This window comes from Natator depressus, chromosome 1 (genome assembly GCF_965152275.1).
Source record: "Natator depressus isolate rNatDep1 chromosome 1, rNatDep2.hap1, whole genome shotgun sequence".
In the NCBI taxonomy this organism is placed as follows: domain Eukaryota; kingdom Metazoa; phylum Chordata; order Testudines; family Cheloniidae; genus Natator; species Natator depressus.
The window spans coordinates 35,751,736-35,770,934 of NC_134234.1; the positions used below are offsets into that span (position 1 = coordinate 35,751,736).

The following is a 19,199-nucleotide window of genomic DNA, read 5'->3' on the forward strand; positions in this document are numbered from 1 at the left end:
AAATCATGTGTGCTGGTGGAGTTTGCTTTAAACAGCGAACTTGTGATATACATCTGTTTTAAAATTTTATAAACAGAAATGAATGTACCAGTATAATTTTAAGCCTTGTGGGGTGCCAGCTGACCTCTATATTCTTGACATGTAGACAACTCTTTTGTGCATGTCTAATGACATTTAGGCTTGCACTTTTTAAAAACTCTCCTTTTGCCAATCTGTACCTACTGTATAGTGTGTCCTAGTTTCCAGAGCGTCATTATGTCAGGGATTCATAGTAATCTGAGCTTTATATAAATAGGTAATCTGGGAAAAGATTGTGACCAATTTTGTAGTATATAAAACTTCCATGGTAGATCTAACAATATGTAACTAGTGTAGTCTTTTCTGTCCCATTGGCTACTAATCCCATTAACTATCAGCATTAATTAAAATTAGATTGAAGGAATAGTTAGTTTCAACTACCAATCTCCAGCCTAAAGTTAAGCACTGCTTTTCCTTTGTTTTTTTTCTTCCCTCTTGCATTTTTCATACTTTCTAAATGACATCTTATTTTTGTCCGCCTGTCCCATTCTCTCCTCAGCTTCTTTCTGTGCATTTTGTGCCCCATTTCTTTATAGATAGAGGGCTAGGTCTCACTTTTTCTTTTGGCTATGGTAACATTTACTAATTATTTTTTATACTCGATACAAACTCTTAAAAACCTTTTAACTTATAGCCCTGTTGTATGGACTTGTGAGAAATCTAGTGTGATGTTCAAATCATTCAAGTAAAAGTCACCTTGCAGATGGCATATTGGTGAGATTTCTTACTTTGTGGCCTCTGTTGTGTTGTTAAAGTGAATCAACATCCTCTGTCAAATGACAAGATGTTTGTTAAGGAAATTAGAGCTTATCTGATTTTCTCAGAGGAGATATATCTAGAAAAGCAAGGCTTGTTATAGTCTAGTTATTCTCATGGTTTGGGTGTTTTTTATTTAGTCCCTTTTTATATCAGGTATAATTTATCAAAAATACAGAAGAAAAAGAAAGCTTGTTAATTTTTTTTCATTTTATTTAAATTGTGTGTTCTCTTAAAACATCATAAAAGTTACTTGGGAGCATAAAGTCAAGAACAGGTGAAGATCTTTCCGCCACATCACTCACACATAAATGTTAGAGAAAGAACTTAATCCGGCAAAATCTGACACCAAATAGGAAGTATAGTTTTTCCATCTCCAAAAATAATGAGCTGTCCTACCCCTGTTGATCATTGTCCAGACCAGTGCCACAAAGAGATTCCATTTACATTACAGGAATAAACCTCAACCCAACACCTGTTAAATCTTGTCCCAGCTCTTCCTAAGTGGTAAACGTTAAAAGCACCAGGGCTTTTATTGACTGAAATAGCCACTGCCTCATGCAAAGAAGGATCTTCCCTTTCATCTTGAAATACAAGACAGACTGACCTACAAGTAGAAACCCACCCTGTTTCCTTGGGTCAAACCTTCCATTTCTGAGCAATGTCACAGAGAAGATAGTGAAAAGCTGCCTTCAGGTTCACCTTAGTGAAGCCAGTATCCTAGCCTGACGCACACTGGGTTCAGGGCATGGAATGGAAATCGAACTAGTGGCACAAATGGATGATTTCTTGCTGTTGATGGATAAAGGGCAGACAGACATTCTAATTCTCTTGGAACTCTCTGCAGCTTTCAAGGTGGATAAAAAGCAATACTTCTTTGAAAACTTGATTTTTGTTGTTTAAATTTTTTCTTTTAAAAATAAACCTGTTTAAAACAAAATCTGAGTTTAACATGAAGTATGTTAAGGCCTAAACTACTAATTATAATCTCAAAACATTTAAATAAAAAATAAATAAATACACACACTGAATACATGAGCCTCTTTTAAAAAAGTGAGTTAAAGGCTGCTGTTTTATATAAAGAAAGAGGCAGGGGAAAGATGTCTGAATTTTGAGGTCAAGCTTTATGGTGCAAAAGGTCAGTCAACTAAATTACTTAGGCTTTCTCATTTACAAGAAGTTTAGATGAGTAGGAACTTAAATTCCAGTCACTTAGGAATATTTGACTATTTTCCCAGGCTGACGTGAAATCAGTTTAATTTACTAACAGTTAATTCCTCTGTAATAAGTCATTTATTTGTGAATGACCAACATGTTTCAATAAGATAATGTATCCAAAATATTTAATTTAAATGTTTTATTTAATAAATTTATACTGTTGTGTATTTAATTAAATTCCAGTTACCATCCTAATGGAGCTTGACACAAATCATGAGCAAAAAGTTAACTATTTAGTAAATAAGCAAAAAATCATTTACCATTGTCTAACATACTGAAAATGTATAGTTAACAAGCATCTAAAATATTAAGGTATATAATTGCTTAAATAAATATTTATAGTGTACTCTCCTAGATAGCAAAAAGTACCAAATCTAGTATAAAAACTGTTTATTTGTAAATCGTGTTTTAATGGTTAAATCAGCCAATGAGAGTGCACCTTTCTTTAGAAAATAACTCAAGTACAAATGAAAATGCTGATTAGAATCTATTATTTAAAATGAACCTTTCCACTTGGTGATTTAAAATGCCTTAATTTAAATTAATCCACTCTGGTGCATTCAACACAGTCAGTCATGAGTAAGGCTATGATTTAATCATGGATATTTTTTAGTAAAAGTCACGGACAGGTCACGGGCAATATACAAATTTCACAGCCTGTGACCTGTCCATGACTTTTACTAAAAAATATCCCTGACTAAATCTTTGGGAGGGAAGGGCGCTGCTTGTGGGAGGCCGGTGCCAGCAGCACCAGCTGCCAGGGGCCGCCAAGCAGCATCTGCTCCAGCTGCCCCAGGACCACCTGCTGCTGAGACAGTGCCCAGGCGGCTAGCCCTGGAGCTGCTCCAGCAACGGCTGGTATAGCTGACCCCGGGCCACCTGAGCAGCTGGCCCTAGAACCAGTTGCTTGGGTGACTGGTGTCAGCCACACTGGCCTGTGCAGAAGTCACGGAGGTCACAGAATCCATTACTTCCATGGCCTCCCTGACAGACGTGGAGCCCTAGTCATGAGATATTGCTTTTTTCATGTGAGAGGGGTCCAGAGGAATTCACTGAAGTGGTTTGAGACCTTCCTGGAAGGATGCACCCAAAGGGTAATGATGGCAAACTGCATTTGTGCTCCCTCCCTTATATCCCACAAAGATCAGTTCTCTCTTTGGTCTTATTTAAGATCTATGTGTAAGCTAGTATATGTGTAAGCTAGTAGAACTTGAGACTCAGGTGCCACCAATATAAAGATAATACAGAGGTTTTGCTATTTTTCAACACCTCTGATAATACTGGTATCACTGAATTGGCTGCGTGCTTGGCTAACTTTTGTTCACGCATGGAGAACAGCTGATTGACGCTGAACCTGAGCAAGACTTGAGGTTATGCTGGTGGGGAGAAGGAAACACTGAAGAATTTGCAGTCACAGAGCACTCTGCTTTGGTTGAAAATGCACACGGATGCCCTGGGGGGAGGGAGAAATCGCACTCCAATCTTGCCTTCAATAATAAAATAATGTAACCGACATTAAATATTTTTTTTCAATTGTCACATACATTTCTCTTTGTGGAGAGGAATGGAGAAAGATCCACATATGGCAGATGCTAGTTATGTTGCTTAATACTTGAGCTTTCCAGAGGATGAAAATTCTGTTTTGCAACAACTTCTAAAGCTTCAAAAAAAGTTTCACTTCTGCATTGTAATGAAAACAAAACGTTTGGAACGTTTTCACAAAATAAATGTCATAGAAATGTCTATTTTCAGATTGAAAACCTCTCTCTCTGGTAAGAAGTGACCACAGAGCACTGAACATCAGAGATTTTCCTGTCAAAAACTTAATTAAAATGGATAAGTCTCTGCAAAATATTCTGGCTTTGACAAAAAAATATGTTTTGTCAAAAATGTGCTGACCAACTCCAATGAATACACTGCTGGAAGACACTTTGATATGTACATACTACCACAATATAATAGGCAGTGTCTAAGAACTAGACTAGAATGGGCTTGGGCTTCTGTCACTCAGCACTTCCTGCTGAATACATTCCTATGTTAACTTGTATATTTTATTTTTGTTTAGGGGTGAAAAATTAATCATGACAATAAAATCTCTCCTTGAGTTTTAAGAAAAATATCAAGTTACTTGTTCAAAAAATAAAATGCATTGCCGCCTAACCCTTTGGGCTTTAGACTTTTAAAAGCTAATTAGAATGTATACAAATATTTATCACTTTGCTTTAAGAATATTTAAATTGAGCAAAGTATATTGTCTTGAATAATCATGCATATATGAGAATAAGTCAGACATTATAAAATCTAAACATACCCACATTTCCTTTATATAAAATATAAGCAGTGAGCATTTGTTATGCTACACTTGGTTGAAACTCTTGTTTGGTATTCTCTTTTGGTGAAATCTCAAGATGTACATTTGCATAAATAGTGTTCAAGAATTACTGAACCAGTAGGAAGTTATTCAGAACAACTTTTAAATATTTTCCCTATGAGCCTTCATTGTTGTAGTTTTTTAAAAAGGCTTCAGACAAATATATGCAAAAGGAGATGGATTTATTTTCTATTACATTTCATAGACATAAAAAAAACCTTGAAACAAATCAAGAATTTTCTTAGAATAAAAGAGTGAGGGAGGATGTAATTGCTAAAAACTAAATCCATTAAAGACCAAAAATTTTGAAAATGGGATTGTCAGTGTGGAAAAACATGCCAACTAAGTCTGTGCTTAAATGTCTGCAGTGTCTAGTTCATCAGCTCTATGAAGAGATTAGTTCCCAAACTAATATTTTGTTACAAAGCAGCATTGGGCTACACAGGAATCACAAGCAAGTATAAATATATCAATCTCAATGTGATTTTTGTGGTGGGCTTGATATATGTTAAATGTAAAATTTACATGCTTTAATCCCCAGGGTTTAAAAAAAAAAAAGTATAAGCTTAGTAAAAATCTGCAGGTGGAAAACACAAATTTCCAAAGTGCTCCTTCCCGTTACTCTTACTCCAAAATGAAACCTGTTATAAACACTCCATTTAAAAGTGCCTATAGACTTCACAGAGGATTCTGCTCTTAGAATATATGTTCGGATAATTTTCTAAATGTAAAACCCTTCCAGTTATGATGGAAAAAACTTTGTAAAAAGGGGAGTCTTGTATCAGACGTTGAATAAGTATATTCCCTTGTTAGCTCATACTACAGCTAGGCTCCCTATATTCTTTCACCAGCCAGGAGTATTACAGATCTGTTTCACAGTTGATGGCTTACGTACATCTCAGGACTTCTTAAACTTCATCACAGGGCTGCACTGTGACATTCCCCAGGGCACACTCTAGATTGCTGTGCCCCTTAACTCTCCGCTCTGGGATGCCTTATACACTGCTTTGCTGTTGAACAGTAAACTCCTCCAGGCTCAGCTCACTCACAGCCACTAGCATGTACAGTCACTCCCAGCTGAGTATGTGAATGCAATGACTAGCCATCCATGAATTACGCATAGGGTGACACCTGATTATGCCCAACCCCAGCCTTGCTCCCCAGAAGTGTGTGTCTTATACTGTTCAGTACCCTCCTGGACAGTATAGGCTCATAGATAGTCTGTCATTCCAACACTGGAAATGATTATGCACTAGTCTTTGTTCTCTCAAGCAGAGGTTTCCCTAAACACTTCAATCAAACACTGGTTTAGATAAAGCTATAAAACACGTTTATCAACTAGAGAAAGATAGATAGATTTCAAGTGATTGCAAGTGGTAAGGCATAAAGGTCAGAATTGGTTACAAAAGAAATAAAAGGGTAAGCATGCAAGCTAATTCTTAATCTTTACCAAGATAATAGGCTTAAAAGCAAAAGGTTTGTCTCAGTATGAGCTGAAGTACATTTCACAGGCTGTGTCCCTTTCCAGCATGGGCATTACTCCCCTTTTGTTCAGTACTTTGAGTCGTCGTTGTCATTATGAGCAGAGAGATGGAAGAAGGGGGTGGCTTGGGATATTTTTTTCCCCTGTCACGGGGTCACTCACCCTACTGGTGCGTCCTGCTGGGTGTTTCGGGATTTAGGTCAGTCCCAGCAGGCGCACCCTTGGATGGTGGTGGCTCTCCCATCCTTGCCTCCACCTGCAGACCCGTTATGGCTCCTTTCTCTCGGCATCTGCCTCGTGGCACAGCCCTCCAGCCATATCCCCATCCAGTTTCCCCCCTTTCCAGGAGACTCCTTCAAGAGTCCAGCCACTCCTCGCAGTGGCTTGGCAGTCCACAGCCAGGCTGCTCCTTCAGCGGCTAGTGGAGGTGGGCCCAGGACCGATCAGTACTCCGAGCCCCAGCCGAGGGTCCCTGCAAACAGCAGCTTCCTGCTGCCTCTTCCTTCCAGCTCACTGAGCCACTTCCCTACAGCCTCAGGTCCTTCTGCTCCTGCCTCTGGCTTCAGCTCCTTTGCCCTGTTCCCAGGGCCTTGAGCCTGTAAGTCCTGGTAGCCTGCCAGGAGCCCTCTAGGAAGCTGGTGGTCTTCCTAGAGCTCCCTACAGCAGACTCCTTGCTCTTGTCTGTAGCTTCCTTTTATATGGGCTGGCTGGGCCCTGATTGGCTGGTCCAGCTGACACCCTAGTTATCTGCAGCCACTGCCCTAATTGGCTGTTTCCCCTGCAGCCACTCCTTTGGCTGCCTGCTGCTCAGCCTCCCTAGGCTAGTTTTAACCCGCTCAGGGCTGGTCCTACTGGATCCCGGGAAGTGGGCGGGCGCCCCGTCACATCCTCCCTTTCTTATACTCCAACCCTTTGTGCTGGAATAATTCTTGCTGGGTCATGCGGGCAGGCAGTTCTATTTCGCATCTGAGCTCCAAACTGTCCTTCAGATGAATTGTAAATTTCTTGTTTACCTCCCCCCTGCTGGTGAATGTCCGATTGAGTGATAGCCCACTTGACTTTGTTGATACCTGTCTGGGATTGCCAGTGTCTTTTTGTCTCTGAAAGCTAGTTTGTGGGTGTTACCCATAACTGCAACATGTTTCAGTAACAGTCATACAGCAAAATACTGTAATTTTACATGCAGTGATGTTACACACATGTCAACAGGATAATAATATTCAGAAGATTATGAATTTTCAAATGATACCTCACAAGGCGTCAAACATTAGTGAACCTTTTAGTCCATACGCCAGAGATGATGACTTGGGACCGAAGTGTCTGCAGTTGTGGTCATCAGGTGATAATTATGTATTGACAGTTTGTTTTCATTTTGGCCTTGTGGTTGTGTAGTTTAGCTTTTTGGGTCCCTGTACTCAGGATTTTATACTATTTATTGAGGCCCTTTCTCCTATTCTGTTGCTTTTTGGGAACATAAGTACTGAGGGATAACGCCTCGTGTATGATGGAGTGATTTAGCTTTTGTCATTGCCGTCTACTGTTCTCTGTAGATTGCTGCCCAGATCCCCTCCCACTGCTTTAAGGACAGTTCGTCCAAGAAAAAAAACTATTTCTTACCTTACCAGTTTTCCCACTGAAAGTACCTGTCCTTTAGTTAGATATTAGCAAATGTGCTGGTTTGTTCTTTTACAAGGTGGATTGATTTTAAATCAAAGTGATTTTAAATCACCAGTTTTAATCATAATTTAAATCAACAAGCAGGAAACCTTGATTTAAATAATTGATTTTAATCTTGTTTTGCATTTGTACTTCTTAGTTATTTTCCAAAGAAAAGTTAATTTTCATTTGTTGGTAACCATCAAAATATGTGTATTTGCAAACAAATATAGCCTTTACACTAAATTTGGTACTTTTGTGCTAACTAGGAGGATATGCTATCTATTTCTGCAACTATATATCTTACATGTATACATTAATTATGAGCTTATACATTTATTTAAGCAACTATATAGCTTAATTTACATTTATTCGGATTCTTAATATTTACTTGTTAGAAAATGGTGAATGATGCATTTCTCATTTACTAATTGATTTTTTTACCTATGATTTGTGTCAAACTATTTGGATAGAATTTCAAGTTAAATTAAAAATACACACAAAGAGCACTTAGTTTTATTAAATAAAAAATTAACTTAAATGTCCTGGGTAGATAAAACGGTTTATCAAAAATGGTTTGCATTTAAAACTAATTTATTAAGCAAAGGGAGCATTATCTGTAGTTAATGAATTGAGCTGATTGTTTCTGGTCACCATTTCCTTCAGGATTTTAGACCTAGCAGATCTCACCCTCTCACGCCTAGTTTTATTCATAATATGGAAGAGGAAAGCAAGATTTCCTGGTTTTTTTTAGCTCTCAATTGGTTTCTTAACTTTGAAAGATTAACTAGTCATTAAATTGAATTAGCTGAATAAACTGAAATGAAAAAAAATATTCTTTCTGCACCTGCAGAAGATGCTACTGCTGTCAAAAGATGGATTAGCACTCAGCAAACGGTGGTACCATGTGCTTAGCCAGTGACTTCCACCAGTTCAGTAGTTTGACTTTCTTTAAAACTTCAACAGCAAACGTACTGCTTAATAATAATTTTGTATTTAATTTAAACTATTTAATGTTTTCTAATGAATAGGATTTAACATAGGTTGTCAGTTTCAACTTCAATTTTAAATAGATTTATTTAAAGAAAACTCCGGTATTTAAAAGTAAAAAAAAATCTGATTTAAATTAAATCCAGTTTTTCTTTAAAAAAAAAAAAATCATTGATTTTTATCCACCTTGTCTTTTTTTTTTTTCAGTTAACCAGAATTTAAAGATACATTTTTAAAGTGCTTTCTGCATGAAGGAAGAGTTAGAATGTTTTCAAACTCAAGTACAGAGGGGGAAATTCCCGTCTGTTTGCACAGATGGGAAACCAAAAGGGAAAAAAATAAAGCATCAATTAAATTCTCTTTTGAATCAAGCCCTAGTGTTTTTGGTAAATTCAGAAATGATATTATGTGTAATAGAAACAGCAACCTCTTTAGGGAATAAGTAAACATAAATTAGGGGATTAAGAGAAAAATTGTTACAATAGCATTTGTTTACAACAAAAGCCCCATTCTGCCATTCTTAAATTGAATAGTATTTTGTTGCAGAATTGGTCCCATTAATTTCGGTAAGATTGCTTGTGTTTAGAAATTACAAGTATAACCAAGATTTTTTTCTCTAACTTTCCATAATTGTAAAAATGTTCTTGTATTTTATATTTGGTGGTGAATACCAGGTTATGCCCACTACAGATACTATCCCCAGTTCCATCTGCCTTTAATAACGGATTCACTAGAAAAAAATCACTACATTTTGTAGTGATTATTTCCCAAGTGCATTTCAGATATGTGGATGATAGATTTTTAACTGTGCTGAACTGCAGCATACAGAAAATTTTATATACTAAATATTTAGTGATCATCCTTCTTCAGTCTTCATTCACTGTATGTGTGATACCAAATTCTGAACTTTGAGCTGTGTTTAGAAGCAAGATAGAAACTGCAGTGAAATGTTGGGTTTGAATTAAAATAATAAAAATTTCTGATAATATTAATTCTGTTGATTGTATAGAAGGCATAGAATTCAGCTCGCTCATTATTGTGCTAACACAGGTAAGTATCAATGACAAATTTTTGTTGCTAGGGTAATCGGATATAACGGAATACACATAGTGAGCAGTTCTGTTGGAACAAGATGCCATTTTTATGTAAGCATTTTTCAGAGTAGAACTGCATTTCTGAGTGTGCTGGGAATTGGGTTTAACTAACAGGTTGTGGTCCTTTTCAAGCCCCAGCAAGCACTAGAGTCAGAGCAGTTCAAGGAGCACTTTGCTTTTGCTCAGAGGTGCGACAAATGGTGCTCCACAGCACATCTCCTGGTTTGTCAAGAGGAATACTGACCTGCACTAGTAGGAGCTCTGTTGCAGAGGGGTACTCCTTTGCTAGTTTCCCTATTCATCCTTGTTTAGTTTCATGGTTTTATGCCTCCATCAAGGCAGGATTTAGCCTATAAGTTGGCTTCCTCTTCATATGCATTAAGTGAGGTAACAAAATAAGAAAAGTATCCATATTATAGGTAATACAGGTGGCACTGGACATCACTAACAGCCAGTTACACAGACAAGATATGGTAAATTCACATGTATTCACTGAGCAAAACTTAGGTTGCTGTTCATTTGTTTTAAAACTACAATGCATTAGATTTGGGATTTCCAGTGGACTAGAGGGTACTGGAAAATGCATTCTGCCATGTGTTCTAAACTCATCAGCCTTTCCCTCAAGGACATGTAGGAAGTGAAAGGGGGAGGGGTGCGAAATGCGGTGATAAAATCTAGACATACAGTAATTTAACAGTCTAGCCAAACATGAAGCTTTGCTACCTTATGGAGCCTTATAAATTCTTGAGCAGAAGTTGCTCAAACAATGAATTCTCATAGACAGCCATTTCACCTTTCCAAGAAAATTACAGCTGTGTGTGCTGATGAGGCCTGATACATCTGCAACAGAAATCCTTCTGCTTAACTTATTTTTGGGTTTTGTGTTCAAGAAGGGAGTAGAAAACAGGAGAACATAGTATAGAACATAGAACACAGCACTTCACTGTAGGCAAAATGGATCAAAATATGGTGTTTTCATTCAAGAGGGCAAATTTCAAATATGCTACAGCTCCCTCACTGTCGTATGTACTATTGAAGATTAGTAGCCTTTTTTTTTCTTCCATTTTAATCGTAGCCAAAATTAAAGCTTTTATTTTACAGGTGAGAACAGCGGGTAACCAGATGCCAGTAATTTAGTCTTTAGGCCAAGAGTGGGAGGTTCCATAATTCCTACGTATCTGTTAATAGAAGAGTCTGTTTTCTCTGGGAATATATCTTTCAGTTTATGCCATCTCTACTTCACTGTTCAAACAACTTGAACTCTTATTTCACTCTGAAGTATAAATTTTCAATATGGGTTTAGACCTTAGCCCTATAATTTTGAAATGATTAATTGTATTATTTGTTGAAACATAAATACTTAAATTTACTTTGAAGTGTAGATTTTGATTCTGAACTCTGCTCTGATAACAATGTTTAAGTAGACAAAATGAACCAGTTTCTAGAAATCAATGTCTGATTGTATCCCAGTCATTTATTGGGACAACCAAAGTGGTTAAATTGAGTAAAGGTTTTTTGACAGAACATACTGAATAAGAGATTAATTGTTAAAGCTTCCTCGGTAACTCTTTCCCATTGTGCACATGTATTACAATATGGTCTATTTGTCATCTCATTGTATATTTGCAGTAATGCAAAATGTAATATGTGCTTCCACAGTTGTAGAAAAATGGGTAGTTTCTTTGTGGTCCATTCTGTTTTTCTGAATAGCATTTCTGTTCTCCAGTGTGGTATGTCATCAAACAATGAAAAAACATTCTAATGCATACTAGTAAACAGACAAACTTAAGCTGACTGAACTTGACTGAATTTTCTTATCTTACTCAATTTCAAACTTAATACTATATTGGCAGGTATTTTTGCATACTGTTTCCTTTAAAATATACATAAAGGAGAAGTTAAATATATGAAAATATTTAAGTGAATTTACGAACAGGTTTTAAAAAGCGAGAAGTCTTGTAGAGACAGAAAAGTAAAACAAAAACCTCATTTCAGCCTTTACTTAAAGCATTGTTACTATAACAAAATCATTCTAGTAGCATTGGATAGTGTCTGAGATCAAGGGTGTTGCTGCTTACATCTACCCCAACTAATAAGGAAGGCAAGCATCTCAACGTCTTGGGAAGGAAAGTCTTTTCTGTCTCTTGCCTGCAATTCAGGGTAGCCAACTATCAAGTACGGATGCCTAAATATGGCTTCCTGAATGATGCAAAATTTGCAGACTTCACTGACAAGCTTCCACATCAGGACAGAGCTCAGTTCCATGTTCTCACAGAGGAAGGCCACATGGTTGCCAGGAACATTTCAATAGCAGCAGATACATATTTCAATAGCTACCACCATTGTAATGTGCAGGGAATCATGGCTTCATGCTTTGGGGTTTCCCAGGGAGGGTTCTAAACACCATGGAGGACCTGCCCTTCAGTGAGACTCATCTGTTTAACCACAAGACAGACAAGTCTTTACACACCCTGAAGGAATCCAGGGCCACCATCCACTCCATGGGAATACATACACCTGCCTCAAAAAGAAAATTTCATAGGCAAGTCACCCCACTAGAGACAGAGGATTCAAAAGTCTCATTTCCTTGCACATTCTGCAGTGATTTCTTCATATCAATCCCAGTTCCTGGCTAAATTATTTTTGACAGGAGTGCAAGAACTGCAAAACAGACCTAACAGTTTGCACATACCCTTTGGGGATTGTCTAGCACTCTTTTTCCATACCTGGAGTGCAGTAACAGACACATGGGTGCTAAACATCAGCCATTCTGGCTATACAATAGTATTTACATCTCTCCCCCTCCAAATCTCCTCATGAGAGTGGATTGCCACTCTTGTGAGGAGATTCTCAAAGAAGAAGTAGAATCCCTATTGCAGCAAGGAGTGATAGAGCAGGTTCCTCTTCAGTACCAAGGGAAAGGTTTTTACTCAGTGCACTTCCTATTACCCAAGAAGGAGGACTGCTGGAGAGACATTCTCGATCTTCACCATTTGATTCACAAACTCAGGTTTCACAAGGTCACTTTGGCACCTGTAATCTCATCCCTAGAGAAGGACATGTGGTTTACAGCCCTTAACATGAAGGATGCAGTCATATTCATGATGGGCTCCAACCTCTTTCAATACAGAATACTCCTTTTCAGCCTTGCTACCGCCCGAAGGCCTTTACTAAGGTATTCTCTATAGTAGCACCAATATCAAGCATTGTGGCTTCACTGTCTTTCTCTGTCTTGACAAATGGCTTCTCATCACCAGGACACGCCAAGACGTCAGCTTGTCAACTTCAGAAATGCTACAACTCCTTTCCTTCTTTTGAGCAGCATAAACTCTAAAGTCCTCCCCCAACGCAGACTGTGGACTTCATCCGAGCATCCTTAAATTCAATCATGGCAAGGACTTCCATGCTGATGGACAGAATCCAGGCGATGAACAATCTCAGACCAAGTCAAAAGCAGCTGTTGAGCACATGTCAAGATTTGTCTATCCCTCTGGGTCATATGAATTCGCACATTTACATCATGCTGTTTGCCAGGCTCCACCTTCTTTGCCTGCAGACGTGGCTTCAAACAGCGTACTCACCAAACCTTCAGTCCATGACCACCATAGTAACTGTCCCTGTGAAAGTTGTTATCTTTGCCACAGTGGAAGAATCTCCACTAGATATGTGTGAGCATTCCCTTCCTTGCCTCTCCCCTGAACAGGATGATCATTACGGATGTGCCTCCCTGTTGAGTTTGGGAGCTCACATGGACAACGGCACAGTGCAGGGCACCTGGACATCTCAAGACTCCAGGATTCACATCAGTATTTTTGGAATTTGCAAGCCGCTCAAAGGGCTTGTGAAGCCTTTCTCTTGTTCATTCAAGGACACCATCTCCTCCTAATGTTGGACAATATCATGACCGTTTTTTACATGAACAGTCAAGAAGAAGTGAGATCCATCCCTTTGCATGCAGAAGCAGTCAATCTATAGAACTGATACATCAGCAATCAAATCACGCTCCTACTAGTTTACCTTCCAGGGAACCAGAACATGCTAGCAGACTCTCTCAGCAGAAATTTTTGCTGTAGACTATGCTTGGGAGTTGCACGATTCTGTCTGAACAATATTTTCCCCCTGTAGGTGACCCCAACAGGGACCTGTTCACCTCTCAAATGAACAGGAAATGCAGTGTGTGCTGCTCCAGCGGAGCCTTAGGTCACCACTCTCAGGATGATGATCTACTTTTTCCATGGTCAGACTGTCTGAGATATGACTTTGTTCCATTACCACTCCTTCCTCGAGTCTTACGGAAGATTCGGCCCAACAGGGTACAAGTCACTTTTAAATGAGTGATGGCCCCATCTTTAAATTACTCTTTGTTTTTGCCCTAAATTCCGATATACATATGTATACAGTATATATATCCCTGTATTCTATTTCAGACATATAGTAATGAAAATTAATATTAATATACTATCTTTTTTTTTCTTTTTTAGGAAACCCGGTTGGATGATCTCCATCATGTTGCAGTAGCTCTGGGGAAACCAGAAGTATTTGTACAGAAGGATTCTAACGTAAGATGTTTTGAGTTTTGGTCTCTAAAATAACTTGCCGTATGAAATGAAATAAAGGTGTTACACAATTTGAATAGAATGCTAAGTATTTTGGTCATAAATGTCATTTTTCCCTGTCCTAAAGCACAAGCTTTACAATGAGCATAATGGCTCTACCTATCAGAAATCATGGAGAACAGCTAGTCAGCGTCACTCCAAAGGAGTTAATCTGCCAATTTCACGTCATTTGGTTCATTCATCCTGGAAACAGAATTCAGCTCGTATGGCTTCTCTAATCTGACTCACCTTTCCCACCTTCAGTGGATGTCCTAGAAGTGCAACTCTTTGGAGCCTCATACTTTAAAAATTCAGCCATAAAGGGCAAACAACTCTTCCCGATCCACAGCCTGTTGTGTTTGTGGGTCTGGTCTCAAATCTCTTGCAGTCATCACAGTGATAAAGAGCAGGGGTTGTATGGTCTTTTATAGTGCTCAGTCCACCTCTTTGTTTCTGTTTAGACCAACAAAATTAAAGGACATTTTATCTAGGAACAAAGATTGTAGGTCACAGTTATAGGATGAGGGCTTGTATCCATGAATACAGTTACCCTGAAAGGGAGTTAGGGGTCATGGTAGATAACCAGCTGAGTGTGAGCTGTCAGTGCAGTGCTGTAGCTAAGAAGGTGAATGTGATGCTTAGATATATAAGCAGAGGAATGTCTAGTAAGAATAGGAAGAGGTGGTGTTACCTCTGAGTATGGCATTAGTAAGGGCATTACTGGAATGCTATGTCCAGCTCTGATGTCCACATTTCGAAAAGGATGTCGGAAACTTGGAAAGGGTTCAGAAAAGTGCTACAAGAATGATTTCAGGTCCAGAAAATATGGTTTATAGTGAACAGCTAAGGAAGCTCTCTCTGTTTCTCCAAGAGAAGGTTGAGGTGACTTGATCAGTCTACAAGTTTTTACATGGGAGAGAGACTTAGGGTAGTAGACAGACAGCTCATTAATCTATCAGAAAAAGGCATAAAGATTGAGTGGTTGAAAGGTGAAGCTAGAGAAATTCAGACCGGAAATAGGTGCAATTCTTTTTAATAGGGCCAATAATTAACCATTGGAACAATTTACTTAGGACTACTTACCTAAGGATGTGGTGGATTCTCCACTTGAAGTCTTTCAATCAAGACTGAATATCTTTCTCAAAGAGATGCTATAGCTCATGCAGAAGTTAAGGGCTGTTGCAGAAATTATTGGATGAGGTTCTTTGGTCTGTGTAATGCAGGTGATCACAATAGATGATCATAATGGTCCTTCAGGCATGTATGTATGTGCCTCATATATATGACATTGGATTCTTTTGAAAAGCAGTGTCGGTCGGGGCCACATATGACACACTGTGCCTCTTCCTCCTCCCATGCAAGGGCATAAAGGGTGGAGCATCCGGAACCCTCTCTTCTTACTGTCCATGACAGAAAGATGGAATCTAGGGAGTGTTCAACCCACTACTTATACAGAGCTTCAAACTCACCCTTTTCTTGACTGATTTGGTGAAGAGAATCTATAGGCACCTTCTTATCCCCTTATTAAATTAATTTGGACATTCCATTTTTTAAAAAAAAGTCCTCTCCCACCCCTCCACACACCCCTTTTGTTAAGCAGCGTGATGTGTTTCATGTTAATATGGCAGACCCTAAGCCACTAGGTTTCAAACCCTGCTTGTCCTGTGATGTTCTCATCTCCTCTGCTGATGGACACAACCATTACCTCTTCTTCCCAGGGGTGTAGCCACAAATGGGCCTGGGTGTGCCACAGCCCACCCACTTAGCATCCAGGCCCACCTATGTCTGAGCAGGGGTGTAGTGCTGCCACAGTGGCCCAGAGCATTACTTGGGCACCTGAAATCCAGGACAGAGCTATGCGCCCACCCTTCAGAAAGCTATGCTCTGGCAGCTCTGCCATGCCGTTTTCTGAGCTGCCCCATGTGCGTGCCCAGCTCGGCAGGTGAAGCCCTTTGTCTGGGAGCACTAAGGCTAGGAATAGGGCGTGGCATCAGGGGAGAAGCTGAGCTAGCAGAGTCTGTCATTGCCCGTCCACCTGAAAGTCAGGGCTCACCCAAATTTCCACTCCTAGCTACGCTACTGCTTCTGCCTGGGGGAGAACCACATCTCAGACAGGTGAGAAGTGTGTCAGTCATTTTCTTCCAGGATGCGCAAACTGAGGAATGTGAAGCTCAAGTTACATCTTCTTGAGCAATCCATGTGTGTCAATTCAGACCCTGAGGAAATGACAGCTGCCAAAGTGGAACCAAAAGAGTTTGGATCGGAAAGTGCTCCCTGGAATAGGCACCAGAGCCTGGGATCAGGCAGTGGAAGAAAGGCAGTGAAAAGGACACTGGCAACCTCAGCACAGGCAACCTTAGTGCTTTGGCAGCCTCAACGTCACAACTGGTGCCTACACCCTGATCGTGGGTGAGTGATGCCAAGAAACAGTCCCACCTGGAGCATAAGCACAGCTCTGAACAACAAAAGGACCATTGCACAAGGAGCACATAAACTATCACTCCTCCAGGGGCAAAGCCTCCAAATCCTCCACCAAGGCAGGAATAGCATGGGGGGGAGGAGCCCTGGTACTGCTCTTGGTATCCTTGACCGAACCAATGACAGATCCAAGATATACCTCTGCAGAGACCCATAGATCCAGTGCTCCTAAGTGGTGATCAGAATTAGATATGATGCAGAGGCCACATCACCACATGGCACTGTCATTTGAAGAGGGTGATTCATTGTCACCCTTGCCAGTTTACTCCTCTTCCCCAGCTATAAGCAGAGTTGCCTCTCCCTCGCCTTCGGAGAGCAACTCCAGTTACCTGAGGCAGAACCCCCTTGCCAAATGCTCTGCTTCAGGTAAAACAGGAGTAGCACTGAGCCGGCTGATCAGCTGGCACTGGGCCAGTACCCCCATGACATGCTCTCTGGGCTTCGCAGGGGACTATTGTTGCATATGTCTCAGAGCACATCTCCCCATTTGTGCATCCAGAAAGAGAAGAAGATTTCACTCTCCGACGACATTGGCCAGATCTCCAATACCAGAGCGTGATGTCAGCCACCAGGAGATGGAGAAAGTGGAAGGCCAGCACCAACCCCTTGTGACGGGTTCCCTCCTCCCCCTAGCCCAGGATGCCACCTGGAACTGGGGTACCACTGAGCCACCTGACCCACCAGCCTGGGCTCCCTCTCACACTGTACTGCTATGACAAGCTGCAAAGCCCTCCAGCCTGCACTTTCACCAGCATTCACACAGGTAAGGACACACCCAGCTGCAGTTACACACAGACTTTCTAGCCACCAGCTTCCAAGCCAAGGACCCCAGAGCAGTACCATCCTGCCCTGGTCAAATCTAGCCAGTATATATACCCCACCTCTTCTTCAATGCGAAGAGAATAATGCACGCTTCTGGTAACCAAGCAGAGATTTTCCCCAGGCACTCCAGTCAAAGCTCACTGATTTAGATTAAACCGAAAACAAGTTTATTAACTACAAAAGATAGATGTTAAGTGATAAGTGATAGCAAATAGATCAAAGCAGATTACCTAGCAAATGAACAAAAAATGCAAACTAAGCTTAATATACTAAATAGATGGGATATGAATTAGCAGATTCTCACCCTAACTGATGGTACAGGCAGACTTTTAAATTCTTAAAGCACAAGCTACACTTGCTTTGCAGCTTGGAATCCCCAGGTGTTTCACAGGCTACAAGAATGGGGTGCAGTGTCACACCCCTTTCTCCATCTCAGGAGTCATCTTCATCATGAGACAGTAACACCAGCCCCTACCCCAGTGGTCAACAACTTCAGATGCTTCCAGGAGTTCCTAGCAGACACCCTGGACATCAAAACAACAGTCAGACCAAAGAAGACCCTTACGCTGTTTTGATATTCTCAATATAACTACTGAAGTCAGAATTGCTTTTCCCATCTATGAGAGCGTACTAGAACCATCTAAGGTACCCTGGCCACTCTTCCTGCCTCCTCTAAGTGAATGGAGAAAAGAGATCAGGTATCCTCAAAGGGCTTTGAGCATTTTATAGACACCCAAACACAGGGTTCCAAGTAGTGTCTGCAATCCAGGAGAAATCAAAAGATACTCCAAAAAACAAAAACCCAAAGAAATTCAACCTGTTTATGTTTAAAGTGTACTCCTCATTTTAGCTCCCAGTGGTGAACTACCAGGCCTTGTTCATGAACTATGACTTTCTCCCCGAGAGTGTGTCACTCCCTTCCTATCAAACACCTTGCAGGAGCACAGGGAATAGCTAAAAGGAATAATAAAAGAAGGCCAAATTGTTGTGAGGATGGTTCTACAGCTGGCCATGGATGCAAATGACATGGCAACAAGGTCAGTGGCCATTGCCATCACAATGAGATGGACATCTTGGCTGTTAGCTTCCAGGGTACCCCAAGAAGTGCAAGCCACCATCGAGAACCTGCCCTTTGAGAGGATGGAACTCTAAAGACTCAAAGGCTGTGTTAAGGTCTTTTGGGATTTGCACCCTGGTTCCTTACCAGAAACTTTGAGTGTCAGCCCCAGCAGGGACCTCATACCCTCATGACCACAAGCTGAGTACCTGCCTTAGAAAATATCCAGGTATTCCAGGAGAAACCCATTGACCTCCTCCATCACACACCTGACACAGTCACAGAGCCAACAGGCTTGACAGGAGTGTTGAGAGTCCCACTGGAGTTGATCCTTGTCTGCCTTGTCCATTTCCATGGGGCTTGATCGACCATTACATTAGACAAATGGGTGTAAGACATCATTGCCCTCGGCTACTCTATTAATCTCCACGCATTTCCCTACTTGTCCTCCTTCCCCATCCCTCTTCCAGCATCATTCTCACAAGATCCTGTTGCAAACAGAAGTGTCCTCATTGCTTCATCTAGGAGCCATAGGAGCGGCTTCTGCTCTCCATAGTTCTTTATCCCAAAGAAGAATGGGTGTCTTCATCCTTTCCTAGAC

General features: G+C 40.4%; 1 protein-coding gene across 1 annotated transcript in view; it reads left to right on the forward strand.

Annotated features, from left to right (window-relative positions):
• Positions 1-19,199, forward strand: part of AASDHPPT (aminoadipate-semialdehyde dehydrogenase-phosphopantetheinyl transferase) — a 57,807-nt gene that overhangs the window by 33,927 nt on the left and 4,681 nt on the right. The window contains exon 5 of the mRNA XM_074957358.1: positions 14,128-14,205. Coding sequence (XP_074813459.1) covers positions 14,128-14,205 — 78 coding nt within the window. The remainder of the gene's footprint in view (positions 1-14,127; positions 14,206-19,199) is intronic.